At 35.1% G+C, this 17,980-nt stretch overlaps 1 protein-coding gene across 3 annotated transcripts in view; it reads left to right on the top strand.

Moving 5' to 3' along the window:
* Positions 1–17,980, top strand: part of NIPBL (NIPBL cohesin loading factor) — a 147,818-nt gene that overhangs the window by 83,599 nt on the left and 46,239 nt on the right. Inside the window, exon 10 of one of the 3 annotated variants that reach the window (XM_090131804.1) lies at positions 10,027–11,574. The exons of the other annotated variants lie outside the window; for them this stretch is intronic. Within the exon in view, the coding sequence (XP_089987930.1) occupies positions 10,027–11,574 (1,548 nt within the window). The remainder of the gene's footprint in view (positions 1–10,026; positions 11,575–17,980) is intronic. 3 annotated transcript variants of the gene reach the window in all.

Raw genomic sequence — 17,980 nt, 5'->3', positions numbered from 1 at the left:
AGAAAACAAGTGAGTATTTGGACTAAGTATAGCAGGATGGCATAGCAGAAGTGATATGGTACATAGCAAGCAAGCGTCCCTCTAGTGCTTTTATTATAGATGTTAGCAGATGTGGAAATCTGCATGGAAATGTCTTTGATGCTTTTGTAATTGAGATGTGGGAATACATACTGCAGTCATGTTACACTTTCTGTGTATGCAGTCTTTGTTGCCTTTCATGAAGTACTTTGAGTAGAATTATACTTTTGGTAGCAGATCAGTGATCTCGTCTGTCTATTTTTTAGACATGAAATCTCTATAGTGCAGTGCTCCATCAAAGATATTCAGATGCTTCTTTTTAAAACAGTAAGGTTTTAGATGGATATGCCATTTTCTTTCCAAGGTTTGGAACTGGCAGTGTGGTGGATCTGTTCTAGACAAGAAGCAGAGATGGTTTTCTTGTTAAAAATTATACAACCTCTACTCTTGATTAAGGCAATGTTACAGAAGGACCTTAGCACTAAAAGAGGACTCTTATATTTGGAAAATAGGGGTTTAGGGCTCTTTGGAGTATCTTCTGCAATATAACCCCTTACTCATTCCCCCTATATCTAAATAAAAACATTAGAAATTTTTAGCCAAAGTCTCTCAAAATGGGAGGCCATAGGTGGAACAGTACGTTTTGCAGAAGTGCCTTCTTTTATGAAAATCAATATACTTTTTCTGGAGCCTGATTCTCATGCTTTTGCTTTCTGAAAAAGTGCAGAAATCACTTATGCAAAATCTTAATGTCTATCAGGTATGCATAAAGACAGATAATACAAGATAGAACTCTTGTCTCCATATATGAACGCTTTTCAGTACACTTATTTTTACAATTCTATCCTTTCAGTGTATTTGATTTCTTGAATTTGAGTAGTTTAATTGGTTTTATCACAATAAAAGGGTACAAAGTTTGGAAGATTCATCTTGTTCTTTTCTTCTGTGTGGAAGGACAAGATTACATCTCTTCCTTCTACTTCCAAAGAATTCTTTCTGCACGGATTAATTTTGCAAGCAGCTTGTATGTATAGTTAATGAAAGGACTAATTGGAGATTTTGAATATCAAGGAAACACCAGAAGTTTCATTCTAATATGCTTATTATGTCTAGTTGCTGTAGAACAAATAATAAGTGCTCAGGTCTTTAGTTCCTATTGCCCTTCTCATAATGGCCTCCATATCCCCGTCAGATACAAGTTGTCAGTAAATCTAGATCATATCTTCTGTTTTGAAAAGATATATGGTATCATGGGTAGTTCCAGGTGTTGTTTATCAAGACTTGGATTATCTAACTAGCCATAGTTTAGGTGATTCTGAAGGGCTAATACAGAAGGGGATTATCTTTTTTCCACAGCAGTCAACAAGAATGTAACCATCCTCTGCTTAGGTACATCAGGATATCCTTCTCTTGTATCACCATTAGTGGTCATGTTTCCTGCTTTTTGCTTTTGAATGCTTCTGAAAAAGAGCGGAGATCCCTGTTCTGAATCCATGTTGTTCACACAACTAGAGTTGTAATTAGTTCGCACTCTGAAATTGACGCCAAGAGAGTACAGGAAATCCTACCGATTTTTAGAAACTTCTCTCCCAGCAATTTTTGTGCTTCTTGTAATATTTCTTTGCAGGCAAGGAGGGTGGTGTTCAATGAGAAATTTTGTTTTGGTAACCTTGGTATGAACTTGTCTTTTGTGGCTGTTCAGATACAAATGGATTATTTTTGTGTATATTCAAGCAGATTCAAAGCTGGTAATTCTAAACTTTTCCCAGAACATTACATTAAGCTCTTCATGTTCTTCAAGATTCAGACCTGTTCCTGAATTAAGTTTCATGTTCAAAGTTTCTACCCTCCAAAGCTTTCATGCTTTTTTTTTTTTTTAAAAAATCACATACTGCAAATCAAAATTATGTAGAATTTATAAAATAGTAGTGTTAAAAGGAGCCCTGAGTCTTTCAAAAATGGAAAATAGCCTTGAAAATTAGTTGGAAAAATAAACAGAGTGGAACCCATCTTTTTTCATAGACTCTTTCTTCAATTGCTTTAGATTTTTTACAATTCAGATTTGTTTACTTTTAATTTAAGCTATTCCATATATAGTACTGTGTGTTCACTGTTAGATTTTTAGGCCAGTTCCAAGAAGTGTTTCTATAATGCACCATTCGTAAGAGACTAAGTGAGTTGTTAATCGCTAACTGTTTTACTAGAGAGGCTAATACATGGTGGTTTTTGAAAGGAGTTAAAAGTATTAGAAACATTCTTTAAAATAAGACAAGCATACTTGTATCTATGGTTTTTTTCTCTATATGATTTACATCTGAGGATTCATTTTACCCACTTCTTTGGGATCTTAATTTAGATGCTTTAAATTAGGAAGAAATAAAGCTGTAATAACTTTATTTCCACTAAGTGGATCAGTTAGGGAGCATTTGGATGCCTGCTATGGGCCCTTCTGTTTTAAGTTCATTCCTAGCCCATAGCAGCAGAGACACACATCACAAGAGTGTGAATCTGCAGGAGCAAAACTATCAAAACTACAGTTATAGGTAAGTAAACTTTTTCTCTTATCTTTTAAGTTCTTATCCAGCTCCTCTCCCTTTCTCCCTTTACCCCATCTTTCTCAAATTCTTTTGAAGAGGAATTCAGCAGAACACTGTTAAGAATTAATATTTCAAGTTTAATATTATGTAGCCAATGAATGAAATGACAGGATATGTAGTTATAATCATTCATTATTACCCTTCACATCCAAATGTGCCTTACATTGCGGAATATTATAGGGATTTTATTTCCTTATCAGTGAAGACACAAGTGTAGGCATTTGTATAGTAATCTGGAAGAAGATGAGAGTCGCTAATACAAGATGAGAAGAAACAGTGTAAAATCTAAATTGTTATGTCTCTGTGTAGAAGGAAAATGTAAGAATTAGGTATTCTTTTTGTGAGTATAAAATTTAAGAAGGCCTGGATTTAGCAGTGGTTTGTAGTAGATGAAGCTGGCACTTTATGTAGCTGTCCCTAGAAAAAATGGTTTTGCAATATTCAATTTCTATGGGTGAGAGACTTTTTTTGTTTTGTGTTCACATTTAAGAAAAGGTAGAAATTCCTTTTCTATGTAGAGAAGTTACAATAAAATGTTGCAAAGTTTCATCTATCTAGGAAAAATTATTTTTAAAAAAAAAAGAAAGACTGATTGCATTAAAAATGCATTAACTCATTTGTTCAAGAAAGAGACGGTTTTTAAGTGACTTTTACTTTTACTTTCTTTAACATGGAAGCGAATTCCTCAAATAGGAAGTCCATTTTGATTTTGTCTGTAGCACAAAGATGACAAAGTTAAATATAATGTGTATTCCATATCCCCTTGGTTGTACATGTTAAATGGGAGGATTTATAATATTACTTACGCAGTAATTACTTTATTTCTTGTGAGATAGTCACTTTTCTGTGATGGACTTAAATCTTGATAAAGAAATGGCATGTTAATTAATAAAGCTTATTGAAAGTTTAAGCCCAGCTTTTCTATAGATGGTAGTCACTGAGTTCACTCTGACATCATCCTAAAATGATGCAGATCTGTTTCCATTATCATACTGTATGAATGTTACTATATTTATTCAGTTGAAGACATTTTTGAATGTAAGTTAAGATTTCAAAATGTAGACATCTGAAAAGGAAATTAAAAGTATTCACCAATAAATGTTAAATTTCTTTGGTTTACCATTCATGGAAATGAATAAAAAAAAATTGGATATGTCAATATGTGACACATGAAATAAGCAGCATTCATTAAGCCTACTGTTTTTGATGTGTTGTGAAATCAGGTGTTGTACTCTGCATGTTAAAAGTAATTGCACTTCAAGCTTTTGCTCAGTTTTTTTAACAATGCAGTTTAGAGAACAGTAATTGTTCACAATAATTCTTCTATAATTCTCATAGATAAAGGCCAGCATCCATGTCAAGAAAAATCTATATTATAAATGAATTAAAATATTTGTTTTTGTAGGGAACATTATTAAATTCAGGGAATTTAAGCTATGGCTTCCAATCTCTAAACAAAAAGTGTAGATGCTTGATTACATTGTTCTGTAGTTCAGTTCCTGTCCCCAGTGTATTATTTCTTCTGTAGTTGACAGGGAATAATGAGTTACAAGACATTTTCTAATTGCAACGATTCCTAAAATCGTATTTTATACTCTAGCATTATTGTTGTATTTAAGAAAATGAGTGAAACTTACAAAAATGAAGATTCTAAAGTCTTCTACATGCCAAGGAATGTCAGAGCCTGCTTTACTCTTTTTGTGATTTGTCCTGAATGAGTTTCACATCTCTTCTAATTGGCTGTCTTTTTTGCAAGGCAGACAGAAGTTTGTTAAATTCTTTTGACAGGTTGCTAAAAATTAGCCCTCCAGTCTACCTGTTTATTGAATCTTTGAAATTACATTCAGTTCTGAAAGTTTTCCTGTACCAGAATTATCATTGCCCATTTTCTTCTGTAAAGGAGCACGCTGTCAGACTGAAATTACTGAGCTTTGTTTACTCAGTCTCTCCTGCAAGTGGAGGAGTTTGTGCTGTGGGAATCCATTCTGCTGATTGGAAGGGAATCTCTGATTGTTCATTTCTTTGGTTGTTGGAATATACTTTTAGAAAAAAGATGAGAGAACAAACTTTCAGTCAGAAATGCTGAATGTTTATGCAGAAGCAGAAGGATGAAAATGGCTATTTGTCCTCACTCCCTTGATAGGCCATGCATCAGAAACATTAAAGTAATTTAATATATAAACCTTTGTTATATACAGATCACACTGAATGGCTTAGGTATTTGTGATCTGCAAAACAATTTTGGTTGGTGGGGCAGGGTATTCGAACAACTTGGATGAGATCTGTAAAGAATGTCTAGGAAAAGTGAAATACTTGTCAGTAAACATAATTTTGTTACTTAAGAGTATGGTTGTGTGCTATTTGTTGAAAGTTCCTCCTTTTGGTTAGTAGTGTAAGTAAGATAAACTTGTAATTGGACTCTGTCTGACTTGTCTTGTTCAAAACCAAAAGGTTTTACAAGAGGTTAGGATTATACTGTTAGGTTTGGATATGTTTGGTACACATGTATTAATTGTTGATTTAAATAGTACAAGTAAGTTGCATTTCAAATGAGTGGAGGCATATCCCTGTGATCCATAAGGATTGTCAGAGTTGTAAAATATTAGACTCTACATTTTTATTCTTTAAAAAAAAAGACTATACTGGAGTCATCAAAATTGTTGATCCAGAATTCAGTGTTGAGGGTCTGTCTTGCTACTTTAGAACTGTCTTTGCAGTTCTAAAGAGGAGCAAATACACATTTAACCTTCTCAAATCTGAAGTCTCCAACTTAATTCTTTACAGAGTGTAAATGAGGAAGAGATAACTTTACTGTTGATTCTTCAAGATGATTCATGATCATTCAGAAATTTCTGGATTTTAGTGTCTGCAAAACAGCATTAATAAGTCTGGAATGTTACCACTCTGCTATAACAAAGCTCATTGCTTACATAACACATTTTTTAGGCTATTGCCCTATTTTATTCATTTGTTGGGTGAGTTTAATGTGATACCGAAGGCAATTATTGGATTTTCATGAAAGCAGTAATGTTGGAGATTTCAGCATTAGTGATGTTCTGGCTGCTGCTTTGGAAAAAATTCAGGTTAAATGGAATAATTGAGACATTTCTTTAATCCAACTCCCCACATCCCTAACATTTGCTCAGCTTCCAAATACGTCTGTTTTCAGGATGATGATTCTACATGTGATTGACTTGTCCTTGCAGCAGAAATGTATTTGGAGGTATCTGTAGTTATTTCAGTGCAATTTGATATTGCACAAAAGTTCCATAGTAATTAAATAATTTCTAAATCTGAAAGTACTCATCATTTTGACACACGACATTTCCAAGAAGAAAGCCATATCTGTTTTTGAGAACACTATTGATAACAGGACAGGTGAGACATAGCCTCTTGGAATTATATAAAACTTTTTTCTTTTTCTTCTCAAACTTGTAATTCCTGTAATGTTTAGTTTCTTGAGCTACAATGACATTTAATTTGGGACATCGTCTCTATTGTATTTTAGAATGAGGTAGCTTATGGGTACTAAACTATTACAAACTGGTGAGCGTGCTGCTATGTTAAGAGAATATCTATGTGGATTTTCCAAGCCGAAGAAATGCTTCTATTGGAGAATAACTGGGATCAGACAGTACTCTGAACTGTCATAATTTTGTTCAAGGAATCATTTTGGATGTATCTACATTTGTGGTATAAAGGTAGAGGAAGAGAATATTTTCTAGAAATAGAAGTATCTGAAGACGAACTTGGATGCCTGGTTTCCAACACAGTCAGAAAGCTGTTCTAACAACATATACATTATGTTACAAAAACTGTTACAGAGTTAGCAAAAAAAGTCACACTTTACTAGTCTCCAGCTTCTCAGCCTACCTGTTCAGAATTCTGGCAAGCTTTGAATGTAGGTCTGCGGAATTTGAAAGAAAAACGTATGCCTGATGTTTTGATAAAATCCTAGATCCTGATAACAAAAAGAAATTCCAGTGTCTCTGGGCTGAAGTGGATGAAGATTGGATATTGATGCCTTGAAGGATATGAAGTGCATTTGAATGGACATTTTTAAAGTCCCTAAGTTTATTTGTTCATCATGATTCTGAGGGGTCCTTGAACTCATTCCTTAACAAAGTAAATTTATGTAAATTTGCATATATCTTATTGTAAAAGAGGACATTTCAAGACATCTTTTTGCAGAAGTTAATTATCCTTTGCTCAATAATCTGTTGATTAAGCTCATGTAATTCAAAGTGCAGTTATGATTTGATCAAGTTCTTGAAGCCCAGTGGTGTTTTTCACCTTTCACACTTCTGAGCCATCATGACATCTCATGTGCTCATTCAGTGGATTTTTTTTCATTTATTTGTGATGAAGATAGTGCTACTATGTATTCATCCTACCTATGTTGGATGCCCTTGTTAAATCTGGTATTTTCATATACCTAGGCCAACTTTTCTGTCCTAGATCCACAAATCTCTTAGAGGAAGAACTGTAATGATCAAATCTAGTTCTGAAGATGGCCATGAAGATGCACTGGAAATAAGAAAAAATATATGAGTAATCTTTAACTCTGTCTACAGTCACCTTGCCCTTTAGGTAAAGGAAACTTTGAAGGCATCTTCTTCTCAGATAAGAACACAACACGTTGTGGTTGTGACAAACATCAGTATTCAGTTGTCAAGAGAAAAGAAGTTCCATCAAAAATGCTCTGTTTTTAGAGAGAATGTGCCAAGTCACGATGTGGTCTTCTGTTTATAAGTTCTCAACTTACAAGTTGACATTTTGGATGATGAAGATGAACAGCATTTTGAGCCTGGTCAGTTACGGAAGTTCAAGAGTGAAAATTGGTCCTACCTGAATTATTTTGGTTGTTTAATCTTGGAGCCCTCAGCATGAGGGCTCTGAAAGGTGAGTTTTGGTTGATCCAGCTACAGCAGTTTAAGTCATCACAGCTCTTAGCCATCGCCTTGCTTGCCAGTAGGGGTAGCAGAAGGAAACATTTGCTTGACTCTTAGCTGACTTATACTGTCTGATAGGTTAATGCAAACCATCTTCACTAGTGCCTTAAGCTGATGCACTGGACAATGAAACACACTTGTGGAAATGTGAATGTTTGTTCCCTTCTGCTACTGATAATAAGCTTACTTAAGGAATGGGACAGTTAAGTGGTACAATAATGTCTTAAAGGCTAAAGTTAGATTAGAGCTATATGAAACTTTTTTGGTGTGGCTGATGTTTCTGGGTTAAAATGAAGAACCTGACTGATTTTTTCTTAAGAGCAAAATTTTCTTAATTTGTGTTTCAAAATGGAGTTTTCACTTGAGAAGGTAGTGTGTATACCTGTGTATATTTAAAGAAAAAAAAAAAAAGAAAAGAAAAAGCAAATTTGAAACTTATCAGCTTTCAGTTTGGAGGCTTCCACTTCCTGACTATTCCTGAAACCTACCATGAAGTTCATTGAGGTCAAAGTTCAAAGGCCTCAAAGTCACAGAGAGAAAAAGAACTTTTGTCACTCTATGAAAATTTTATATATATATATATATATATATATATATATATATATATATATATATATATATATATATATTTAATTTGAATCAGTTTAAGGAAATTAATATGTTCTACAGAAAAAATAAATCTGTGCTGAAAAGCAGCATATACTAAGTGGCAATTTTATCATAAATTTTTAGGTAGCATGTGTATAATAACTGTCAGGCTTTCCTACAGGATTTTGTTTAGAATTTTGAAAAATTCCTTATTTTTGGTTGATGGATTTTCTGCATGGAGTTTAATTTATATGTCTTCACTGCCTACCAACCATTAAAGGCTGTACATAATTTTAAAATTATAGGAAGTAGAAGTGCACAAATAGATATGAGCATGAAAATGATGGGGTAAAAAAAGCCTGTCCACATTACTGAAATTAACCTGCTATGCAATGGGGCTGGACTTGATGATTTCTGGAGAGTGCATGCAGCCCCTACAGTTCTGTGATTCTGTGATTCTCCTTGTTCCTTTGTTCTAATGTTAATTTTGAAAATGATTCTTCCAAATTTTCACTGTTTTGAGAAAGAATCTTCTAAAACAGATGAAATTATAAGACATATGTTGTCATTTTGATTCATAATCTGTACAATTTCAGGGACATCTTTGATTGCACTCTTCTTAGCCTTCCCCTGCTCTCTAAAAGAGAGCTGGCTAAGACACGAGAAATGTATTGTGTTTGTAGTATGACTGACCATAGATCTACAGAAGTTTCTGACCTATATTTAGTCATTCCTTAGACTTAAAACTATATTCCTTGATTATTGAGAAGGTAATTGCTTTTTTGAATTCTTCTTATTATGTATTTTTATTTTTTTATTATTTTTAATAAATTACACAATGGTAGTTCACAAATGAGTACAGGTAGGATTTACAGTTTCAATGGCATTAATTAATTTTACTTTATATACCATGTTGATAAAATAAATAGCTTGTAATAGCTGTACAAAACACATTCATTTTTATATTTCCATGTGCTATTCATTTCTGTGACTTCTATCAAATTACAACATGTATAGTTGGCTCGCTTTTTATTTTACTGTATTCTACTCTTGGTAATTTTTTTATATAAACTGGAAGGACTGTTGATGACTCAAGCTCTTTTTTTACACTATGTAAAATTGTCACTTAACTTTTAATTTCATCTGTGCAAAGTGTTATGGTTCTGAAGGGAAATTACTCAATCTTGTAATTGAATAGCTGCCCCCTAACTAATACACATGTTATGGTGTGGGCTCCAACTCTTGTCATACTGCTTTATTTCAAAGAGAAGCACAGAGTGTTGGAGTTATTTTGATCATTTTTGCACATTGTTCTTCTGCTCATGTCACTAATATCCATGAAATCCAACTAATGAACAGAACTAATGCAGGGAGAGCCTCTGATTTAATTATGGCAGATCCTTGCTAATTTCATGTATAATGAAGCAGGCTGTATCTGCAAATAAGAATCTTTTCCAGTAGTAGTATTCATCAAGGAGTAGATATGAAGGTGCACTTTAAGCTTGTCTTAGCAGACTTTTGCTTCAACATTAAATATTTTTGTTTGGTTGCTTGTCTTTGTCATTATTTATTGTGACTGCTGCTAAGTTGTTCTCATGGAAGTTTTACAGGAGCCTTGATTTCATGTGTTTTAAGGTTTTTTTAATGAATAATTGGCACCTCTGTTTGGCTGGCAGTGAACAATAGTCTATGAATACACTAAAAAGTATTAGCTAGAGAAGATCTATTCTTGCTTTTAAATTCAATGACTTTTCTTGTATGTGAACATACATGCTGAGAGTGGCCAATTTATGGCCAGGAAGATACTATGGCTTGTACAATTAACCTTTTTCTATATATAACATTTATTATTTTTCTCTATTAATTTGCAGATAAGCCTCTGAAGAAGCGAAAACAAGAAAACAAACCACAGGAGGCTGGGGGTGCTGCTGGAGGAAATAGGCCAGCTTCTCAGGAGACAGGTTCTGCAGGAAATGGGGCAAGGCCAGCGCTGATGGTTAGTATTGATCTTCAGCAAGCAGGAAGAGCAGACTCTCAGGCAACAATAACTCAGGAACTTGAGGCTATCAAAAAACCTGAAGAGATTAAGCAGTATAATGATGGATTTGTATGTATTCCCCAAGAAGAGACTGTTGGAGTTCTTAAACTTAAACCTGAAAACCACCCTGAGATTTTTAGGAAAAAGTCAGACTTTGAGGTTCAAAAGACAGATATCCAGCAAAATGAAAACAGACAAATGGAGTTTCAGCAAAATGAGAGCAGAAGGTTGGAAAGTAAATACAATGACAATAAACAGGTAGAAGCTAAGTATGAAATCAAGCATGATAGCAGACAAATGGAGGTGAAACAAAATGAGAATAGACAGGCAGAGTCAAAACAGAATGAGAGCAGACAAATGGAGATGAAGCAAAATGAGGGAAAACAAAATAATGGCAAACAAGAAATAAGACAGAGGCCTGAAACGCCAAAGCAGAAGAGCGAAGGCAGGCCTGAAACACCCAAGCAGAAGAGTGAAGGCAGGCCGGAAACACCAAAACATAGACATGATAACAGGAGGGACTCCAGTAAACCATTGACAGAAAAGAAAATAGAATTATCTAGACATAAACCTGATATGAAATCTGATACTTCAAAGGTAAAATCTGATAGTAGATCAGATCCAGTGAAGCAAAGGCCTGATGGGCGTTCAGTTTCTGATACTCAGAGGCGTGACCACGATAGCCTTAAACAGAGATCTGAGGACAGGGAATCAGAAAGATACAGAGGAGATCCATCAAAGATTAGACGGACTGAATTTTTGAGATCCTCAAACAGAAATGAACATGATTCTAAGTATGGTATTAAATCTGATGGATCAAAACCTGAAAAATTTGAAAGGAAACACAGACATGACTCTGGTGAATCAAGGGAAAGATTTTCTTCTGGGGATCAGAAGTCGGATCAGAAGTCAAGACCTGAGAGCCCTCGTGTAAAACAGGATGGCAAAGGAGATTCTAGCAAATCAAGACCTGATAAACCTGGTTTTAGATCATCCAACAGTAAGGATGAACGAAGGACAGACAGTAGTAAGAGTAAAGTTGAGAGTAATAAAGCACATCCTGACAATAAAGCAGAGTTTCCCAGTTATTTGCTGGGGGCAAGATCTGGTGCACTGAAACATTTTGTCATTCCAAAAATCAAGCGTGACAAAGATGGCAATGTCACTCAGGAGTCAAGGAAAACTGAATTTAAAGGTGAACAGAAGGACAAAGTAGAGAAGATTGGGCTAGTTGAAGACCTGAATAAAGGAGCTAAGCCTGTAGTTGTCCTTCAGAAGCTTTCTTTGGATGACGTACAGAAATTTATTAAGGATAGAGAAGATAAATCAAGGGGCTCTTGTTTTAAACCTAACAAGAACAAGTCGTCCAAATCTAATAAAGGTAAGATTATTTTTGTTAACTGCACTGTATTTTGTCCTCTCACTTTCTTTTAGATTTGCTGCTCCTGGGGTAGGAAAGTAAACCTAAAAGTTTGATTGTTCATATGCTTGCTTGCTTATACGGTGATATTAGAAATCAAAGTGAAACTCATCTAACGACTTGTTTCTGGATGTTTTGCCCCAGTGTAAGTGAAACGATTTATTCTGTTGCAAGTACCTAATGTAGGAAGTCTTAAGTGATTTCAATCTGTACTTCATCTGGGTATGTATGTAGTTAAACGTAACTGGTATATGTGTGACCAAAACTGGTTTAAGTGTGTCTGTATAAACCAGCGTCGCTGGGGCGGTAGAAGCTACTACTTAGACAAGCCCCAAGATTCTTCTGTATCTTTAATTACTAGACTGAAATGTGTTTTTTCCAGAGATGTTTTAACACAACGCGAGTAAGAGCAGGTTACAAAATGCCATCAGCATTTGCACCACAAATGCAACACTTCTGGGGAGCCTGCATACTTTAGGCTTTTTGACAATAAACTGTCTTAAAGGTTCTGTCTTTAGAGGAGCATAGATGTTTCTGTCTCTGGGGTCCAGCGTAAATGGCAAGAGGAAAGGAACCAGTAAACAACTGGTTGATATTTTTTAAACTAACACAAAAAATATTTGTGTGATTTCCAGTGTCGCCACTCTAATTTAGAGAAAGGGTATTCACTGTGCTACTCAGGGCCATTTTTAGTTATAAACATTTTAATGCCACCAAAATGTGATTTTCATAAGCATCCTTTATTTGATTCATCCTACACTTCTTAGTAGATTGCGTAGCCCATCTTTTCTAATGTTGCCTTTAGCATCACTGATCCATTTCTTCTTCCATCCCTCTTATTTCATGTAGCTTAGAACATTTTGAATTCTCTGTTTTTACTTGCTCATATTTCTTGTCCTTTATTTTTTTCCATTGTCATCCATCCCTCCCCCAAGAAAATATCTTATTCTAGCCTTAATGGATCACTGCTGTTCAGTTTGAAATAGAGGGAGTTCACCTAGTTGAAAACACCATTTAGATGGTCATTCTGTCTCAAGAAATAATTCTGCCTCAGCTAGGCTAAATGTTTTGTCACAGAACATCTTTACAATCTATACAAATTTTAATAAATTTTAAATTTGAAAATCGTGCCGTTGTTGTGCCTGTGTATAAGCCTTCATTGTTGTGTGAAAAGATAAACATTTTCATTGTGTTTTGCTGACAAGCTTGTAAATCTGTAAGTTATTGAATGAAGGGAAGGAGTAGCTGTTATGCTTGAATCATCTTGAATCATCCTGATGGTCCGTTTTGGCATTTGCAAGAAAGAAACAATGTTTTTTTCTCTTCTGATCTTTTAGCTTTCTTTTTTTTTTTTTTGGAAAGCTGTAGTCTATTCTCAGGGGAAAGTTATGGAGCTGCTTTCAAAGAGTTGTTTGTTTGTTTGTTTGTATGCTTGTGAGGGGTCTTACTGTAACCTCTTTTCAGCAGGTCAGAATGAACACCTTCCATTCTGTATTTAGTGAAATGTGTTGTGGGAGCACCTTGGAACCCTTCAATATCGAGATTGTGAGGTCATGTGTCCCATCCTTTCTTTACAGGGCTTCAGCATATTCCTTCTGTGCTGCTTCCCTGAGCCATACTGATCAGCTATGTTAACAGTTTCTTAGTTTATGTATTCAGAGCAAGATTTACTTTATTAAAGCATGATACCAATATGTTCAGTAAGAGAAACTAACTGCCGATATAAGGCAGCGTCTGTGGTTCATTGTGTGTGAAAGGCTGTCTTTCCAAAATGAGCATTGTGTATGTAATGCAAGTTTTAGTTTAGGACAAATGAGAGTGTTTTTAAGACTTGTGCAGAAATGCCATTTGGATCTTCAAATATAATCTCTAAAAGTTTGTTTTAAAAAATTCTAATGCCTATTCCCACTCAATGTGTTGATTGCTATTACAGGACTTCATTATCTGTTCAAGAGTTGTGTAAACACAAACTTGCTTGTTCAATATAAGTCTTCTAAACACACTAAATTCTCCACCAGTGCACCTGAAATTTCAGTGCAGATTTTTCCTTTCTTCAAAGGTATGCTTCATGCATAGTCTTACAGGAGGAACTAAAGGTTTCACTGCACTGCACTTCGGTAATCTTCATGTTTTAGAGTTACAACAGTGCATCTAGATTTACTTTCTACTAAGCCTGTGTGGTTTTTCTTTGAGCCTACAGTGACTCTTGTTTTACTCTGGTAGTTTATAACAATGTCAAATTCTGTTGCATTTGTGTAACACAACATTTTATTTTTGAGTTCTAGCACTACTGGAAACAGTCTGATTTGTCAAGCTCAGTAGTCATTTAGGTGCTCATCTTCTAGGTAGGAGTGACTAGAAAGGAAATACTCTGAGATAACAAACTGCATCCACATTGCTTTGCTGATTGAGCAAACTCATGCCTCAGTTTTCTGGGCAGCATGGCAGGGCTTCTCAACTGTATTCTCTTGTATATCTGAAAATAATAGAGAAAAAGGGAATATGATTCTTCAACATTTGTTTAAATCCCTTACGTATAGGTCTTACGTAAAGAATAGATTGTCCTACCTTTTGGAAAAACAGCTTGTGGATATTAACACATGAAGAAAACATAAAAGTTCACTCAAAGTTATTTATAGAACTAATTTTTTTTATCATAAAATGAGCACACTGAAATCAGTGCGGCAATGAAGCACTGCAGTCAAAGGATATTTACTTTTGAAAGTTATTGTTTGCGATGTAGCTTCCTTACTCCAGTACAGATTGTAATTTTGTAAAGGCTGCAATTCTAAAAGTTTTTGATTCCACAGGCCTAAATTTTGGGATCACTGTCTTGAAGTTCCAGTAGAAGCTGCATTTGCAAGTGTAAATGGAGAAATAGTAACCCACTAAGCATCTTCCAAGTTGCATATACTGCCAGTTGCACTGAGCAAATTACAATTTTCATTCAAGGTTTACTTGAAAATTACACAGCATTTCAGAGAAACAAAGAACATTTTGTGCTTTACAGAAAGGGACTTTTAATGATCCTTCTGAACTGAAGACCTACTGTAAGCTCTAAATGTATCGGGACTTACAGGAAAAAAATCCTATCTCTTTTGTAAGAATTGTGGAGCCTTTCTGTCTTTCTCTTGTCACAGAATCACATAATTGCTTGGATTGGAAAGGATGTTAAAGATCATCTAGTTCCAGCTCCCCTGGTGTCTATTAATGACTACCTCTTTTCAGCTTACCTGGACAAGAAGACTTTCCCTCATGGCATTTATAAATACATTGGATTTGTAGAAGATCCATTTTAATATATACTTTTTTTCATGTAGCCATGTCTTATTTTTCTCGTAGTGACAAGGTCACATTTTGAAAAATATGCTAAGTACAGTTTCATTAAAAACTAAAACCAAATGTATATAATGAGTTAATTCCAATAGTTTAGAAAACTTGCAGTTACTTAGCATGCTTTGTGCCAGAATGGGTCATTTCTACTTGCAGGGTTTTTTTTGGTCAATATATAACCATCCTCTCCCAAAAGGTATGGTGAAATATGTGTTGGAATCATGTAGTCTCTGAGGCCTTCATTTTTTGTTTCAACTTTTCATAAATAAGTGTTGGGAAAATTCAGCAGTTACATGATGCAGTTTTTATTTCTATTGGTAGTTTACCAGTGAAAAAGGAGAATTTTTCAATACATTGCTTTGTCTAGAGGCTAATTGAGTTATTTCCTACTCTTATCTTTGCCATTAAAGTAAATACTCTGATTCTTGCTCTCATAGTTGTTCCTAAAACTTCTCTGGGTAACAAGAGTGAAACGTAGATATTGCATATCCAATTCTTGAAAAAAAGCAATATATTCTACAAAGCTCACCTGTTTGTTTATATGTTTGTTCAACAGAAATACAGTGCTTTGTCTATTTGCAGATTTAAGAGTTACAGATAGCCTTAAACAAGTATCTGAGGACAGGGAGTCAGAAAGACACAGAGGAGATCATCCAAGATTAGAAGGACTGAATTTTTGAGTTCCTCAAACAGAAATGAACATGATTCTGAGCAAGGTAATAAATCTAATTGTTGAAAACATGAAATGTTTGATAGGATACTCAGACACAAATCTGATGAATGGAGAGAAAGTCTTTCTTCTAAGAATCAGAAGTCAAGACCTGACAGCCCTCATAGTAGACAGAATGATAAAGGAGATTCTAGTAAGTCAAGACCTGATAAACCTGGTTTTAGATCATCCAACAGTAAGGATGAACGAAGGACAGACAGTAGTAAGAGTAAAGTTGAGAGTAATAAAGCACATCCTGACAATAAAGCAGAGTTTCCCAGTTATTTGCTGGGGGCAAGATCTGGTGCACTGAAACATTTTGTCATTCCAAAAATCAAGCGTGACAAAGATGGCAATGTCACTCAGGAGTCAAGGAAAACTGAATTTAAAGGTGAACAGAAGGACAAAGTAGAGAAGATTGGGCTAGTTGAAGACCTGAATAAAGGAGCTAAGCCTGTAGTTGTCCTTCAGAAGCTTTCTTTGGATGACGTACAGAAATTTATTAAGGATAGAGAAGATAAATCAAGGGGCTCTTGTTTTAAACCTAACAAGAACAAGTCGTCCAAATCTAATAAAGGTAAGATTATTTTTGTTAACTGCACTGTATTTTGTCCTCTCACTTTCTTTTAGATTTGCTGCTCCTGGGGTAGGAAAGTAAACCTAAAAGTTTGATTGTTCATATGCTTGCTTGCTTATACGGTGATATTAGAAATCAAAGTGAAACTCATCTAACGACTTGTTTCTGGATGTTTTGCCCCAGTGTAAGTGAAACGATTTATTCTGTTGCAAGTACCTAATGTAGGAAGTCTTAAGTGATTTCAATCTGTACTTCATCTGGGTATGTATGTAGTTAAACGTAACTGGTATATGTGTGACCAAAACTGGTTTAAGTGTGTCTGTATAAACCAGCGTCGCTGGGGCGGTAGAAGCTACTACTTAGACAAGCCCCAAGATTCTTCTGTATCTTTAATTACTAGACTGAAATGTGTTTTTTCCAGAGATGTTTTAACACAACGCGAGTAAGAGCAGGTTACAAAATGCCATCAGCATTTGCACCACAAATGCAACACTTCTGGGGAGCCTGCATACTTTAGGCTTTTTGACAATAAACTGTCTTAAAGGTTCTGTCTTTAGAGGAGCATAGATGTTTCTGTCTCTGGGGTCCAGCGTAAATGGCAAGAGGAAAGGAACCAGTAAACAACTGGTTGATATTTTTTAAACTAACACAAAAAATATTTGTGTGATTTCCAGTGTCGCCACTCTAATTTAGAGAAAGGGTATTCACTGTGCTACTCAGGGCCATTTTTAGTTATAAACATTTTAATGCCACCAAAATGTGATTTTCATAAGCATCCTTTATTTGATTCATCCTACACTTCTTAGTAGATTGCGTAGCCCATCTTTTCTAATGTTGCCTTTAGCATCACTGATCCATTTCTTCTTCCATCCCTCTTATTTCATGTAGCTTAGAACATTTTGAATTCTCTGTTTTTACTTGCTCATATTTCTTGTCCTTTATTTTTTTCCATTGTCATCCATCCCTCCCCCAAGAAAATATCTTATTCTAGCCTTAATGGATCACTGCTGTTCAGTTTGAAATAGAGGGAGTTCACCTAGTTGAAAACACCATTTAGATGGTCATTCTGTCTCAAGAAATAATTCTGCCTCAGCTAGGCTAAATGTTTTGTCACAGAACATCTTTACAATCTATACAAATTTTAATAAATTTTAAATTTGAAAATCGTGCCGTTGTTGTGCCTGTGTATAAGCCTTCATTGTTGTGTGAAAAGATAAACATTTTCATTGTGTTTTGCTGACAAGCTTGTAAATCTGTAAGTTATTGAATGAAGGGAAGGAGTAGCTGTTATGCTTGAATCATCTTGAATCATCCTGATGGTCCGTTTTGGCATTTGCAAGAAAGAAACAATGTTTTTTTCTCTTCTGATCTTTTAGCTTTCTTTTTTTTTTTTTGGAAAGCTGTAGTCTATTCTCAGGGGAAAGTTATGGAGCTGCTTTCAAAGAGTTGTTTGTTTGTTTGTTTGTATGCTTGTGAGGGGTCTTACCGTAACCTCTTTTCAGCAGGTCAGTATGAGCACTCTGGTTTTAACATTTGTGAATACCTTCCATTCTGTATTTAGTGAAATGTGTTGTGGGAGCACCTTAGAACTATTCCCCCAGCAGTTCAGTTGCTGTCACTGATACAGTGGACAGACATCCTGATGATTTTCAGCAGTTTTCACGTATTGTTTGTATTCTCTGCTCTTTGCCTAGATCTTTCATAAGGCTCATTGGAAGTCTTCCTTTCCACCAAAAAATACTTCTTGC

This window comes from Phasianus colchicus, chromosome Z (genome assembly GCF_987193195.1).
Source record: "Phasianus colchicus chromosome Z, bPhaCol1.hap1.1, whole genome shotgun sequence".
In the NCBI taxonomy this organism is placed as follows: domain Eukaryota; kingdom Metazoa; phylum Chordata; class Aves; order Galliformes; family Phasianidae; genus Phasianus; species Phasianus colchicus.
The sequence above is the reverse complement of the archived record's forward strand: the minus strand, read 5'-3'. Positions and strand labels throughout refer to the sequence as shown.